General features: G+C 37.2%; 1 protein-coding gene across 2 annotated transcripts; it reads right to left on the bottom strand.

The window, feature by feature from the left end:
• Positions 1 to 4873: 4873 nt before the first annotated feature.
• Positions 4874 to 9749, bottom strand: LOC140987768 (probable methyltransferase PMT20). 2 transcript variants are annotated; one of them, XM_073456423.1, is made up of 8 exons: positions 9476 to 9749; positions 7742 to 8013; positions 7305 to 7453; positions 7026 to 7221; positions 6700 to 6910; positions 5891 to 6566; positions 5529 to 5606; positions 4874 to 5407 (listed from the first exon to the last, which is right to left on the bottom strand). In XM_073456423.1, the coding sequence occupies exons 2-8, from the start codon at positions 8006 to 8008 to the stop codon at positions 5188 to 5190; spliced, it is 1797 nt and encodes a 598-aa protein (XP_073312524.1). In that variant the 5' UTR covers positions 8009 to 8013; positions 9476 to 9749; the 3' UTR covers positions 4874 to 5187. The 2 variants fall into 2 exon arrangements, with proteins under 2 accessions (XP_073312524.1, XP_073312523.1); XM_073456422.1 differs by lacking the exon at positions 9476 to 9749 and adding an exon at positions 8484 to 9424.
• Between the last annotated feature and the right edge of the window lie 6657 nt (positions 9750 to 16406).

The following is a 16406-nucleotide window of genomic DNA, read 5'->3' as shown; positions in this document are numbered from 1 at the left end:
TCAAGGAACCGAGCACCAGGCCCAAAATTCTTCAAAAAGACATCTTCCTCAGGAGTGAGCATAAGCTTTAAGCGCCGAATACCAGTTGAAGAAGCTCCCTCCAGGAAGATGTTGGGCCAGGTGGGTTGATCGGTCAGAAGAGGCTCTTGGGGAGGCTCCTCTGTAGGTTGACGCTGGGGAGGAGTGGTTGACGAGCTCTGCCCTCCTTCCCATTTAGATTCACCCAGAATCCGTTCCGGGCTTGTGATAGCCTTTCGATTCCTCCGGGTGAGGGGAATGTGGTCTTCAGAGTCTTCCCGGGATAAATCCCGGGTCACCTCTTCTTGCTGGGCTTCCACCCGGGTCAACTCAGCTCGCCGTGCTGCTTCCGCCTCAACCTGTTTCTTCTCACGGGCAGCCTTCCGGGCTGCCAATTTCTTCTCCTTGGCAGCCTTTTCCTCTTCCCATTTCTGGAGAAAAGCCTCTTGCATTTTGGAGGAATCTGTGCAATAAGAAGGAGGATTAGTAGAGATTATAGAAGATGGATGAATAACAAACTAAGAAGACAGGAATTAGAAAGTTACCGGGTTGAGGGTCCGAGCCAACCACCTCGTCAATCGCCCGATCTATTGGGTCTTCAGCCCGGACGCTCAACCCATAAGTGATCAAGTGCTCCTGGGAAATAAGGGAGGAGGAAGAGAATTTTTGACCCTCCACCAAGTCTTGGCTTCGGGTGTAAAATTCCTCGAATTTGTAAGCTCGAGGAAGGGCAGGCTGGGGAGGAAGAAACCCTGTTAGACAGGAGAGAGAGGATGGGAGTTGTATAAAAAAATATCTTCCTTTCCATCATTTCTGGGAAGAAGGAATGTCATCAAGGAACCGGGCGTTGAACCGGGCAGAAAGGGAAAAGGCATTATCACCTAGCCTACAGGTAAAGTAGTAATGAAGAATAAGGGGGTTAATAACAAGGTTATACATACGAAAAAGGACAAAGGCCGAAGCCATAATCCGAAAAGAGTTGGGATGAAATTGATTGACAGGAACCCCAAAGAATTTGGCGACCTCAATGTAAAAAGAAGGGATGGGGAAGCGAAGACCATTCTTGATTTGGTCCCGGAAAAAAGTAGTATACCCAGGAGGAGGGCTATCTGCCCGATCAGAGGGGCCGGGTATAATAATAGCAAAAGAGGAGGGAATAACTCCTAGGGTGCGGAGTTCCTCGTCCGCCCCCGAACGCAAAGTGCTGCTCATTGAGGAGAACCAAGGAACTCCCGGGGCCTCAGAAGAAGGGCGGTCAGAAACCCGAGTTTTTCCCTTACCTTTGCCCTTTCCTGGGGCTCGGGAAGTGCCCGAGGAGGAAGGTTTTGAAGAGGAAGGTTTGGTTAGAAGGGTTTTTTGTTTTTTAGAAGGTTGAGTTATAGAACGGCGAGGGGGAGAAGGAGGGGAGTCAGAGCGCAGTGCGGTGGATTCATCGCTAGGAGAGCCCCGCACATTAGCCCCAGAGGTAGAGGAAGTAGAATTAGACATATTGCGAAGGAGAAACTTACGAGTATTCGGAGAAGGATGGTCGAGGATTGTTGAAGCTAGGTGATTTCGCGCGGAGGAGCTTCAGGAAGAAAATTCGCAAGGGCTTCGCCGGAGTTTTAAATTTGAAAGTGTTTTTTCGAAAACAGGAGGCCTAATATATATAGGCGGTGGAAGCGAATCTGAACCGCTGATCCAGAACAGAACAAACGAACCAGATTAACCTCGAAAATTGAGCGGCATGATTGGGCGGGACATTTGAAAAGACGGGGGCATAAATCGAGGCGTCATGATCATTTATACACTCGAAATACATACAGATTCTGACAGCTTGGCAGTAGGGCATACGTCATTGTAACACCATATCAATTACCCGGGTGATGTGAAAGCTCGGCATTTCATTTTAAACCCGGGTTGTGTGAGAACCCGGCAGTATGAGAACTCGGCATTTCATTTTAAGCCCAGGTGAGGGAAGAGCCCGTCAATTTATGATAGGCTCAGGAAACATTAGTTCCTTGCATTTCGGTTTTACGCGTTAGTTACATACTACTCGGCTTACAGAATTCATTGGCAGAAGAATAGGAAGATGAAGAATTACATCTACTAAAATTTTATTGAGGAAATAATCTATGCCACGTTACAGCAGCTAGTTCAGAATCTACAGAATCCTGCCACTCAACTCTCCAATTATTCAATTCATGGATTCTTAAACTAGTGAAGGATTCGTCAGAGGAAATCTTCTTTAGCTGATGCCACTCCTTCCATAGCATTGCATGCGGGAGAACTTGGTCAGTTGCTAGCTCTGTAACGTGGATGACATCAAATTGTTGTTTGTATCTTCTCGCTACTGCCCTCTGGGAACGAGTAAGTGCCAAACCATGTTGATAGGACTTCTGGAGATCTTGAATCTTGAACCATGAAGACATAACCTTTACCGAGATATATTCTTCAATAGTTTTCTTCAAGTCTTCCAGATAAGGAAGCATCTCATCTGTGACAATGGCATGCGTACTGCTACAAGCGGTAGACTCACTCGAACTCGGCATATTGGATTATTTTTCTTATTTCACTTTCATCTTCTTATTTATAGACATGTGGTATTTAATGTTGAAGAAGGTGGAGAGCCGTGTGCTAGCTTAAACGTTTTTTATTTATGAAGAAAGATGGGGCTACAGGTATCAATGTATCGGAATGAACAAATTCTTGGAACGTGGAATGATATGAATGCGAAGCGTGTGTCATTATAACGTCTCTTGGAATACTCGAGAAGAGTAACTGACAGAGCACCGTACTTAGAGCCCGGGAGGCTAGAGTCCCGAGCATTTCAAGGAAAGCCCGGGAGATGTTAAGGTTTAGCATTGTGATTTTATCAATTAATCTTGTTCCACTCACGGCATATATGCATCAACCGATAAACTTAAGAGATTACAGCAAAATAACGACAGAGACAGGCTTCAATTAGTATTTTATTCAACCATAGACATTAGCGCGTACTACATTATCGTATTCTTCCTCTACAGCAATTATCCATATTTTCACCCAAGCAGATAAAGGTCCGGTGGAAGTCTTCAGGAAGCTGTCTGAATCAGCAATACGCTTAAGGATCTTTATTTCTTTCCGAAGCATTAATTGGTAGATACGACCATCTGTAAAGACGTCTACCCACTCAGCTATATGCAAGTGCTCTCGCACTCTCCTCAGTTTAGTAACCAGGCTAGGAGTAATAGCTTCTCCAGAATCATAAAGAAGTTTCAGCCCCTGAAGCTCTTCGCAGTAGTCAATAATTGCGTGAAACACTTCATCTTCCATAGTAGATTTTCGAATCTCTAGAGCGGATTCCTTTAAGGCTTCGGTCATACTCGGAGTTTGCGAACTACTTGCACCTGCCATTGTGTTTCCTGGATGACAGTTTGTTAGTGCGATTGAAAAATGGGTAAGTGGCTATGTATAGGAGGAAGGGACTAATCACAGCCGTTGATCTGTAAATGCACGAACGACTAAGATGGGCCAAGAGTTGAAAAGACGTGTACGGTTATCAAGGCGTCAGACTTATCCACTTCTCGAAATGCGAAACATCTTTTAAGCGGGAATTTATGCTATGACACGTGTCATCGTGGTAGTATCGACAGGGCCCAAGAATGTTAAACAATAAGTTATTATGAATCCAGGGGACAGAAGGTCTCAGCATTTCATCTCATCTATGGGATATTTGAAGACTTCAATTTGGTGCACTGTTCATTATCTTGGACTGATCGGGACAGCGAGTCAAGCTCTAGCCCGACTATTTTAGGGATGGGTGGTGATACCCCCATAAGGATCCGGGTCGTTGCCATAAGGATCCGGGTCGAGTCGTTGCCATAAGGATCCGGGTCGATTGACGACCCAGACACTATCAAGAGCCCGAGCACTACATGTTTCCCAAGAATTCTTCGAACAGCCCGGTCTCCCGCGCAGTAATCGCCCGAGCTCTCATATAAGTACCCGGGTAATCAATTGCCAGAGCCACCTCGAGAATTGAACCATACTCAAGTATGATTGATACAGGACGTCTAATCTGTCAGAACAACTTGGGTTTGGAGTGTCCTAAAAGTCATCAGAAGATAGGGTATGGGCAGCCGACCTACCATACTTAGTAGGTAGCACTGGAATCAAGGTACCTACCTCATCTTCTACTATAAATAGCAGGTATAAATGTCATTTACCGATTCTGAAATCTTTGAACTCTCAAGCATTACACATATTTTCTCCCAAATATTGCTTGTGTTCATCTTCGACCTGCTGACTTAAGCATCGGAGTGGCCACGCCGGATACCCCTCCGGCGCCCATTCACGAGTTTCTTTCATTGTTTGCAGGTGCTATTGAAGCCATTACCTTCACTCAAATTCCCTAAAAACTATAAATTATTGATTTGACATGTTGGAGCTCCTTACCCGGCTCATCCATTTCAACAAAGTCACATCAAGATCGTTTTATAATCAATTTTGTCATACAAATATTCAACCCGATCGGATCTACAAAAAAAAATACTTTTATGCTAAAAAAAAATTTTAAAAAAAAAAATATGAAAAAGTCAATCTCACGGATCTATATCACATTAGAGATATTCAAAAGTAGGATCTCATTTTTTTTATGGTAAAGTAGGATCTCATTTATAATTCAACATACTATATTCGAACATATTTTTCTTTGTGCATTCTTCTTAGTTATTTGTGCTTTACTTACACACTAAACCACTCGTAATCAATTTTTAAAGGTTGTTTTGTTAATACTTCCATGTCTGATCATAAGGTAAAAGCCGCATTTGAGCTAAAAGGGCTAAACATTGTAATGGGATCACAAAAAGTAAAACATAAAATGGAAAACAAGATAGAGCACAAAAATTCATAAGAAAAACACAAATATTGTTTAATATGATTTAACCTATGTAAAAACATATTAAAAATGAAGATTATAGTGCCAAATTTGTGTAATTAATTTGATACACATACGAGAAAAAATTTGGATTATAACAATTACCATGCAAAAAAGTTGGAAGATTACACATTTACACCATCGAACTTTTATGTAATAACAATTATGTCCGAGCTTCACACAATGCACTTCTCTCTTACGGCTCCAGCATGTCGAAATATGTACATCTCTAATCTCTACACGAGGCCACAACTCCCATATCTCAAGAGTTTCTATGGACTCTGCTCAGAGGAATACCACAGTTTTTTCTGGCAAATCAATAGTTTCTCAGTCTTGATAGCATGTTCTGTTTCTTCTCCATGACAATCCCATCTCATACCTTTCGCGATTGTGGCGACAGCATCTATGAAGTAGCTCGATTCCCGAATAATCACATAACCTTTCGGCCGTAGTATACGGTCCATCTCTAATAGCACATACTTCATTTCACATCTGCCGAAATACATCAGTTGAATCACCACTATTCTAGTATGGTTTCTACAAGTATAAGCTGATGGAAAGAGTAGCTTGGCATGGTTTTATCGAGTAAGTAGAGCCGAGGATGGCGATTTACCTGTGAGACTCAGCAGTGAAAAGACCATCTAAATGAAGGAGATCGTATGTTCGAGGATATGTGGAGAATGCTTCACACCTAAAGAAACATGACAAATGAATCAACAGCTTTCGACTATATACGTTAAATAGACAATATGATGCGTTTGACATTTAAGTATAAAACTATCGTTGGACATTCAGATTCTCCCATTAAATCGAACTTTCAGAAAAGTAGCATCTAACATATATCCTATAAGTATGATGTGTAACAGTTTCAAAGTCCCTCAAAACATAATATATTTATTTTACGTCTTGAATATTAATTCTGAGAATATATACCCCAACGGTTTTTGCAAAATTTTTGAGTCCAAGAAATATTACCAATCATGATAGGATCCTACAAGTCCCCTGTCATAAACCGCAGCAAGCGTATTTGGAGCATATGAAGAGACAACATTCATGACCCACAAAGGAGCATCTATCAGAACAGCAGCAAAACCGCCGAACACAGTATTCATATCCATGACATTTCTTATTTTGTCAGTTCCAATTTCAGGGAGTAACTTCTTGTAGTGTTTTACCCTTGTCTTCCATTTTCTATCATCTCGCTTGAAAGCACTGCTTTTGCTACCTCGAACATCAGAAACGCGCTCTGGAGCAGTATGCAATCTTTCAGGCCATTTGTCAAGAGAGTTTAATGAAAGTTTCGTGTACTTCGGATTAGGAGCAATGACACAAGGTCGAATTGGTGTGTACCATGCCGAATCTGGTTCAGTACCATCATCACATTTCGGAGGGTAGTAGTCCGGGTCGTCAAGCTTTTTGTAACAGCTATCATTGGATAGTTTTTGCCAAACGGCAATGTCATCCTTTTTGTTATATAATTTGAAGCATATTGACGTTAACAGTTCTTGCAACTTTTCGTATTCAGATTTCTGCTCTTCTATTGTTGTGTTCCATCCCCTCCAGCGACGCTCGTAGTTCACTGGCGGGCCAGAGAGTACCCAGAAACCCCCAGGGCGGATTATACGATGCATCTCAAGAAGGTAAACTCCACCTGAAAAATGATTTTAGATCTAGGTAAAATTTGAGTTCTAAATTCTATGACATGGTACGATCTAATGAAATTTACAGATATTTTCATGAAACGATTGGAGAACAGGCATGTGTCACGAGGTAAGGACAACTACCAAATTCCGTCCATGGAATAAGGCATCTAGAGCAATGTGCCATGTCGAAGGAGTTCGAAGGGAAAGGAAGCCGTTGGGTCGAAATGATGCCTAGAATTGCAGGTATCCCACGTTCCAGAGCAAACTGAACTTGGGCTTCATGATTATCTCTCGGGGCGAGAGAAATGGTAAGAATCCCCTGATCGAGCAAACCACCTCCCCAACTTGCAACCTAAATACGTAGAGATAACTGAATTTCACACGCTGAACTTCAATTTCAAAAAACGAACTTGCACAGCCTAATCAACTAGATTGGGAAACCATGGAAGAAGAGTAAATAGACTCACCCCACATCCAGTATCAATGGCAGTTCGGATCGTACCATCTTTCATTTCTGGAATCAGATCTTGCATCAAATCTATATACTGGCCGACACCATGTGGGAACATAGTGCCACCGCCAGGGAATAGAAACTTTTCCCCTTCTTTCCTCAGCCAATGCTGATCTGATTTTTGTCTGTTAATCCAGTCATAAGGAACATTCCTGACACGAGAAAACATTGAATCTGCAAGTTTTCACAAAAACCCTTAGATTGCTTCAAAATAAGTTTTCTTTATGCTCATTACCTGTACCAACATTCATCTCTACTCTTCGGCCATCTGATAGGAGACTTATAACCGTTGGGTGGCGGTACTAAACATTCTTTGTTTTCGAACAATGGAGGGCAATGGCGTTCAAGAAAAGAAAGCCTGTTGCGACTGTACTTATTCCACTTCTGCAGCAGAATCGTAAATAGTAATCTTATCACAGATTTTTAGCAGTAAAGGAGCCAAAAGAGTGATTTGGTGAAACAGAAAATCAAAACAAAGTTGAGGCGAAATAATATTTTTGTTTATAGATGACACATAAAAATATATAAGTCTATGGGAATGTTTATCAGGGAAGGGTGGAGAACGGGCCAACCAGCCCTCCTTCTGGCATTGCAACTACTCTTAAGGCAACATAGCAAACATGCACAGCGAGAGTATAACCTTGAAAATATGAGATGGGATGTATAAAATACCATTGGATCGGTACATGGTGTGTAATCCTGATAATCTACGGTGCATTCAGGAAAGGCTATGGCTTTAATCTGAAGATGACCTGGAGTGGTTTCCTTCGACGTGACGGCTTTATTGATTGCCTGAGTTAAATAAACATCCTTTTCCGAACAAAAGATTCCGCCAAGATAAAACGAAAATCCACATAGTACCAGTAACATTATCGCCATGGGAACTGTCCTAGAATATTTCTCGGCTTCAGAAGTCGGCTTTCCATCCTTATTGATCATGGTGTCTGAAAATCATCCAAATTGTGAAGTATGTATGGATTACAATCTATCAAATGTAAAAAAGTGACGAGAAAAACCAAGAAAGGGTAGAAAAACTCAAAGAGTTTATTTTCAGCGAACTACCAACTAGCCAAGTGATAATTAGCATCTTAAATAATGTGAATCAAGTAACAAAAATGAAGTATAAAACATAACCAGACAAACTAAATCCAGCCGCAAATGCTAACTCCTAGTATGTGCCAACAAAAGATTCAATGTTGAGACACAAAAATGAAAGTCACATATTCGAAAAGAGTTCGAGTTAATTGTTAACTAGAAACACCATCCTCAGTAAAGAACAAGAAATTTAAACAGATATAGCTGTGAGAACAAGTCCAACGGTGAAGACAAGTCTCAAAGAAGGCTCTACGCCTCCACTAATAACTAGTCCATATGACAAAAAATGATCAAACCAAGTTAAGAAAACGTGCATTACTTAGTGAAGACATTCAAAACATTCACAAGATTAGATGTGGAACACGGGTATTCCAACAAGTGCAATAGCTGACAAATTGATATACATTGGTCTAAAACACATATTTCTTTAAACAAAAAATCCCACATAAATTAAGTTTTAAATTTTTGTATTATTAAGATGCAACTTTCAAGATCGCCACAGTTGGTCTTTCTGCCCCTTATTGTAAGGTTGAAAAGATCTGATATCATGAGGGACCCATTACATTTTCCAAGTCAAGAAACGCTATCAAAATTTGACATGATGATGTTGGGCCCTGTTACTCATAAATTTTAGCAGTTTTTGTAAAGCTCTCTTAATTACAAAGTCAGTAAAAAGATATGGGAGAAGGGAATCCAATTCAATGAATCTCACCAAACAGCAAAAGACACATAAAAAAGCAACCCAAAGCAGGAGAAAAAGATAAAGCATCATCGCACACTACAGTAAAGGGAAAGGGACTAATGAAAATAAACAACGTTTTAATATTCAAATATAATTAAAATATTCAGGAAAACAAAATTCACTTAAAAAAAAAAACAAGCAAACTAACAAACAGATATGAACGAAAAGGGTTCCTACACCACTACCAGCCAACCAGGAGGTTACCTTATTGATTAATCTCTGGAATACAGAACTCAAACATATTATTCTTAGTTCCCAGAACAAGAAACTGTTCCTAACCAAGAAATTTTGATGATTGATGAATTCATCTCCAAATTTTCCCAAGCGTGGGAAAGGGAAGGAATAGTAAGAAGGAAGTTTACACTCCAAAACCTAGCAGATTAATGAGAAATACTGCTTAAAGATTCAATCTTTACACCAAACTATATCCCCCATGACCAAAACATTTGCTTCATCTCACTAAAGAATTCAAACTTCATCTATATTTTCAAAAAATTTCTAACTTCCGCCAATATACTTATCCTAGGCTCACTTCATAATCACAGAAGGAAAATAAACAAAAATTTTACCTTCTACAAATTCTGTGTATCAATACACTACGCACACTTCTACGTGATAATGAATTTCAAGAACTCGATGCACTTTCTGCAATAAAGCTCTGATTTTTTAAGGACCCAAGCAGATGTCGACCCCTGTGTTTGCTTTCTTGAAAAGAGAATGAAAATGGTGCAGGAATTCAATCATAGAGACCCTTTGAAGAGCATGAAAAGAAGATAGGACGGTCTTGTTTGAACCTACATCAGTCCAACAAAACCGAGTTGCTAGCAAGCTGTCTTCTTTGTTTTTTTTTTTTAATAGATAAATGACATTCTGTTGTGAAAAAGTAAAAATTTACGGTAAAAAAGTAAAAATCTCAAACTCTCAAAATTATCACACTACACACTTTATAATATTTTTCTCTCAACTCAATTGTGTTTTTCTTCACAAATGAGAGATCTATTTATAGAAAATTTTTACAAATAATCCAAAAATAAAATACATCATTACCTACATCATCACACACTAATTTTCAATATTCAACACCTAATTTTACCTAATTTTCAACATTCAACATTCACATTTTCAACACAAATATTTAACACATTTTTAAATAATTTTTCAACACTCCCCCTTGTGATGATGATCATAATGATTGTATACATTACGTGTTTTTATACTGCCTCGTTAAAAACCTTACTAGGAAAAACCCATTGGGATAAAAACCATAGTAAGGGAAAAAGAGTGCAGTCACGTAAACTCCCCCTCATGTTGACACGAACAATTCTTCACAAATTTCGTAGATTGCGCATCCCAATATTATATATGTGCTTTCTGAATATTGTCGTAGGAAGTGCCTTTGTGAAGAGATCTGATGAGTTTTCACTTGATTGAATGTGACGAACATCAATACATTTATTCTTCTCAAGCTCCTTGGTGAATGCGAAGAACTTAGGAGGAATATGTTTAGTTCTGTCGCTTTTTATGTATCCTTCTTTCATTTGAGCAACACATGCAGCATTATCTTCATATAGTATCACAGGCTTCTCGTCGAATGATAATCCGCATGAGATTTGGATATGTTGAGTCATTGATTTTAACCACACACATTCACGGCTTGCTTCATGTAGTGCAATAATCTCGGCATGATTTGATGAAGTTGTTACAAGTGTTTGTTTCTGTGAACGCCAAGAAATTGCAGTGCCTCCACGAGTAAATACATATCCAGTTTGAGAACGTGCTTTGTGTGGATCAGATAAGTATCCAGCATCGGCATAACCAATTATACTTGGATTAGCATCTTTTGAATACAAAAGTCCCAAGTCTGTCGTTCCTCGTAGATAACGGAATATATGTTTAATTCCGTTCCAATGTCTCTTTGTTGGATATGTGCTAAATCTTGCCAATAAATTTACGGCAAAAGATATATCAGGCCTTGTACAATTTGTAAGATACATAAGGGCACCGATAGCACTTAGATATGGTACTTCTGGACCAAGAATATCTTCATCATCTTCACATGGACGGAATGGATCCTTTTCTATGTTTAATGATCTAACAACCATTGGAGTACTTAAAGGATTTGATTTGTCCATATTAAAACGTTTAAGGATCTTTTCTGTATAATTTGTCTGGTGAACAAATATTCCACATTCTTTTTGTTCAATTTGTAAACCCAGACAATACTTGGTTTTTCCAAGATCCTTCATTTCAAATTCTTCTTTCAAGTATGACACAACTTCTTGAATTTCCTTATTTGTTCCAATGATGTTTAAATCATCAACATATACAGCAATAATTACGCATCCGGATGTTGTTTTCTTAATGAAAACACAAGGGCATATTGAATTATTTACATATCCCTTTTTCATCAAGTGATCACTTAGCCTATTATACCACATTCTGCCGGATTGCTTCAACCCATATAATGATCTTAGTAATTTCACAGAATAACATTCTCTGGGTTTTGAACTTTGTGCTTCAGGCATCTTAAATCCTTCAGGGATTTTCATATATATATTACTATCAAGTGATCCATATAAGTAGGCTGTAACAACATCCATAAGACGCATTTCTAAATTTTCAGATACTGCCAAGCTAATCAAATACCGAAACGTAATTGCATCCATCACAGGAGAATACGTTTCTTCATAATCAATTCCAGGCCTTTGAGAAAAACCTTGTGCAACAAGTCGAGCTTTATATCTTACTATTTCATTTTTCTCATTTCGCTTTCGAATAAAAACCCATTTGTATCCAACAGGTTTTACACCTTCAGGTGTAAGGACTATAGGTCCAAAAACATTACGTTTATTTAGCGAATCCAATTCAACCTGGATGGCATCTTTCCATTTTATCCAATCCTGCCGATTTTTACATTCACCAAAAGATTTTGGTTCATGATCTTCATTATCATTTATGATGTCGATTGCCACATTATAAGAAAATATATCATCAATTTCTTCTATATCTTTTCGGTTCCATATTTTTCCAGTATTAATATAATTGATAGAGATTTCATGATTCTCGTCAGTTTGTGGTTCTGACAAAACATTTTCATCATCATGTGTTTCTTCAGGAACATCATTCTCTATTTTGTGATCATTATGTGTTTCTTCAGGAACATCATTCTCTATTTTGTGATCATTGTGTTTCTCTATGAATTTTCTTTTTCGAGGATTTTTATCCTTGGAACCAACTGGCCTTCCACGCTTCAGGCGTTTAATGACATCATGACTATCTTCAATTTGTTTCTTCGGAATTTCAATTCGAGCAGGGGCATTTGCAGCATGTATATATGATTTAGTTACCCCTTTTGTGTCTGCAAATGCATCTGGTATTTGATTTGCTATTCTTTGCAAGTGCACAATTTGCTGTACATCTTTTTCACATTGTTTTGTTCTTGGATCCAGATGTAACAATGATGATACATACCATGTAATTTCTTTTTCGGTATGTTTCTGTTCTCCCCCTAACATTGGGAAGATTTCCTCATTAAAATGACAATCAGCAAAACGTGCTGTGAACACGTCGCCTGTCTGTGGTTCAAGATATCGAATGATCGATGGACTATCATAACCAATATAAATTCCAATCTTTCTTTGAGGTCCCATTTTCTTTCGTTGAGGTGGTGCAATAGGCACATACACCATACATCCAAAAATTCTCAGATGAGAAATGTCTGGTTCTTTACCAAATGCAAGCTGCAATGGGGAGTATTTATGATATGCACTTGGTCTGATGCGAATTAATGAAGCAGCATGTAAAATTGCATGTCCCCATATAGAAATAGGGAGCTTTGTTTTCATAATCATTGGTCTAGCAATCATTTGCAGACGTTTAATCAATGATTCAGCCAATCCATTTTGAGTATGTACATGAGCAACAGGATGCTCAACAATGATTCCCATAGACATACAATAATCATTGAAAGTCTGGGAAGTAAATTCACCAGCATTATCAAGTCTAATTTTCTTGATTGTATAATCGGGAAATTGATTCCTCAATTTTATTATTTGAGCAAGTAATCTTGCAAATGCAACATTTCGAGTTGACAATAAACATACATGTGACCATCTGCTGGAGGCATCAATCAATACCATAAAGTATCTGAATGGTCCACATGGTGGATGGATTGGTCCACAAATATCACCCTGAATACGTTCAAGAAACATTGGTGATTCAGTTTGGATTTTGGCTGGTGATGGTCTTATAATAAGTTTTCCAAGAGAACATGCTTTACATTGAAACTTATTATTCTGAAAGATCTTCTGGTCTTTCAATGGATGACCATGTGTATTTTCTATAATTCTTCGCATCATTGTTGAACCAGGATGTCCTAATCGATCATGCCAATTGGTTAATATTGAAGAATTATCAATTACCATGTTTGATTCAATGGGACGTATATGTGTATAATGCAATCCAGTAGGGAGCATTGGTAGTTTTTCAATCACATATTTCTTTCCTGATTTATATGTGGTAAGACACATATATTTCTCATTCCCTTCATTCATTGTTTGAGTATCATACCCATGGGAATATATATCATTAAAACTCAACAAATTTCTTTTCGATTGTGGTGAATATAAAGCATCATTGATCAAAAATTTTGTACCATTAGGTAACAAAAATTGTGCTTTACCACATCCTTTAATCAAGTCTACAGGACCTGATATTGTATTCACCGTTGTTTTTGTTGGTTTTAGTTCCAAGAAATATCTTTTATCTCGGAGGATAGTGTGCGTTGTACCACTATCGGGTATGCAAACTTCAGCTTTGCTCATAGCATTTTCCATATTTGAACTTCAAAAAATATGCAATGAAAAAAAATTAATGACAATACATATTTAAATATAACACATATCATAATTGTACAATAAAACATTATCATATAAATACATGAAAAATAAATTATTGTACATTTATATTCTACCACTATATTGTTCATTTTCAGAGAAATCATTGAGAAAATCTGCAGCATCAATATTGTTCATTTCTATCCCACCAACATATTGATCATTTCCAGAGAAATCATTCATAAAATCAGCAGCATCAAAATGAGTTGAATCACTCAAACGGTCACTTCGCTCAGTGAAGTTGGTCTCCTTTTCTTTCCCCTTTATCGATTCTTTATAAAGTTTGCAAAGATGCTCAGGGGCTCGACAAATACGAGACCAATGTCCTGGAGTACCGCATCTGAAACAAGAACTTTCAAATCTTTTCGAGTGATTTTCATTAACACTCATGTTTTCTTGATGCCTTTTCTGTGGATGGTTTGGGACGTTATTTTGAGATGAGTTATAGAAATAACTATCTCGATTATTTTCAAAACCACGGCCGCGTCCACGACCACGACCACTTCCTCGTCCACGTCCACGTCCACGACCTCGACCTCGACCTCGACCTCGACCAAAACCTTGTCTTTGAATTTGATTTTGGTTTCCAGGTTTAAATTCATTTTTACTTACAGCATTTACTTCTGGAAATGCTGTTGATCCAGTGGGTCGGGACTGATGATTTCTCATTAATAGCTCGTTGTTCTTTTCCGCCACAAGAAGACAGGCGATGAGTTCAGAATATCTCGCAAATCCACGCACTCTATATTGTTGCTGTAGTGTTATATTTGATGCGTGAAACGTGGAAAATGTTTTTTCAAGCATTTCCGATTCTGTAACCTCATGTCCACAAAATTTTAACTGCGAGATTATTCTATACATCGCTGAATTGTAATCACTGACTTTTTTAAAGTCTTGGAATCTTAACATATTCCATTCATCACGGGCGGTCGGAAGTATAACTTCCCTTATATGTTCAAATCTCTCTTTTAATCCTTTCCACAGAGCCATGGGATCTTTTTCGATGAGATATTCACATTTTAAACCTTCATCAAGGTGTCGTCGTAAAAATATTATAGCTTTTGCTTTTTCTTGTGATGAAGATATACCATTTTCTTTAATGGTCTCGCTTAGACCCAATGACTCAAGATGCATTTCTACATCAAGAGTCCATGGCATATAGTTTTTCCCAGTAATATCAAGAGCGATGAATTCGAGCTTTGCCAAGTTTGCCATGGTGGTACTAAAAATTACGATGCATTTTATTAGTTAATGAATATTGCAATACAAAGTAATGGATAAACAACAAGTACAAGTATTCGTAAAAATAAAGAAAACACACGAGGAGGATATTCTCCGATAAATACAAGACTGGTGAGTATGATAACCAAAATAATTAAAAATAACCTCGTGAAAGCCATCTTCTTTTTTTCTTCGAAAATTTGATGAAGAATAATTTTTAGAGAAGAAGAGAAAGTTGGAGTGATTGAATGTATTTGTGAGATTGTATTTATAGAGCAAAAACTAGCCGTTTTGTTACCGTTTATTACCGTTGGTGTATAAGAAAATAAATGTATGTATTTGTATAATTTTATGGTAATAATATGGTGTATATAATATTAGTCATATTTAAATAATTATGTATATCATATCACATTATTATAATTAGGTGTCATAAGTTATTTTGTTTAAAAAACCTTATAGGCTTTTATACTTGTCGTATCCCTTACCGGGAGTGTGGGATGTCGTCTTAACATCCTCCCAGGATTTATAACAAGTTTTTGAAAAAATTATTTTTATTATTTCTAACAATAACATTATATTATATATTACATATATAAACAATAAATAAATAACAGTAAAATAAATATTATTACTTTTGTTACCTTTTTCTTCTGTTCGGAGCTTGGAAAAATATGGAGGACTTTTAGAGCTTCGTGCTGATAACGTGTTGTGAAAAAGTAAAAATTTACGGTAAAAAAGTAAAAATCTCAAACTCTCAAAATTATCACACTACACACTTTATAATATTTTTCTCTCAACTCAATTGTGATTTTCTTCACAAATGAGAGATCTATTTATAGAAAATTTTTACAAATAATCCAAAAATAAAATACATCATTACCTACATCATCACACACTAATTTTCAATATTCAACACCTAATTTTACCTAATTTTCAACATTCAACATTCACATTTTCAACACAAATATTTAACACATTTTTAAATAATTTTTCAACACATTCCATATAAAGAATATTTTTGAGTTATTCCTTTCTATAAAAATTAAGGATTCTAATTTTTCCCTTCAAAAAAAAAAAAGTATTCTAATTTTAATTACGAAATTATTAGTTTTTTATGGTGAATTATTATATTTTAATATATGATATATACGTTCAATAAAACTTTCAAAAATTAATATTCGATAAATTAATAATTTTATTAAAATAATATTTTTTGATATGACGTCAATGTACTAAATTAATAATTTCAATAACTTAATCAAATAATAATTTTTTAAAGATTCTTGTATAAAACTATAATCTTATCAAAATACAAATATAACTAAGATAATTTAGTAAAATATAATTTTATTGTTGTTTGTTTTTCATGAAATCTGTAATA

The sequence above is a fragment of the Primulina huaijiensis genome, chromosome 11 (assembly GCF_012295235.1).
Source record: "Primulina huaijiensis isolate GDHJ02 chromosome 11, ASM1229523v2, whole genome shotgun sequence".
Lineage (NCBI taxonomy): Eukaryota > Viridiplantae > Streptophyta > Magnoliopsida > Lamiales > Gesneriaceae > Primulina > Primulina huaijiensis.
Note: the sequence above shows the minus strand (reverse complement) of the source record. Positions and strands in the feature narration are given on the sequence as shown.

Bases quoted from the DNA above. Each gene is read 5' to 3' on its own strand.
- LOC140987768 (XM_073456422.1), bottom strand. The intron at 7,222-7,304 runs GTAATGAGCATA...TTCTCGTGTCAG, and splicing joins AGAGATGAATGTTGGTACAG to GAATGTTCCTTATGACTGGA. The intron at 5,607-5,890 runs GTAATATTTCTT...ATGTTTCTTTAG, and splicing joins GTAGGATCCTATCATGATTG to GTGTGAAGCATTCTCCACAT.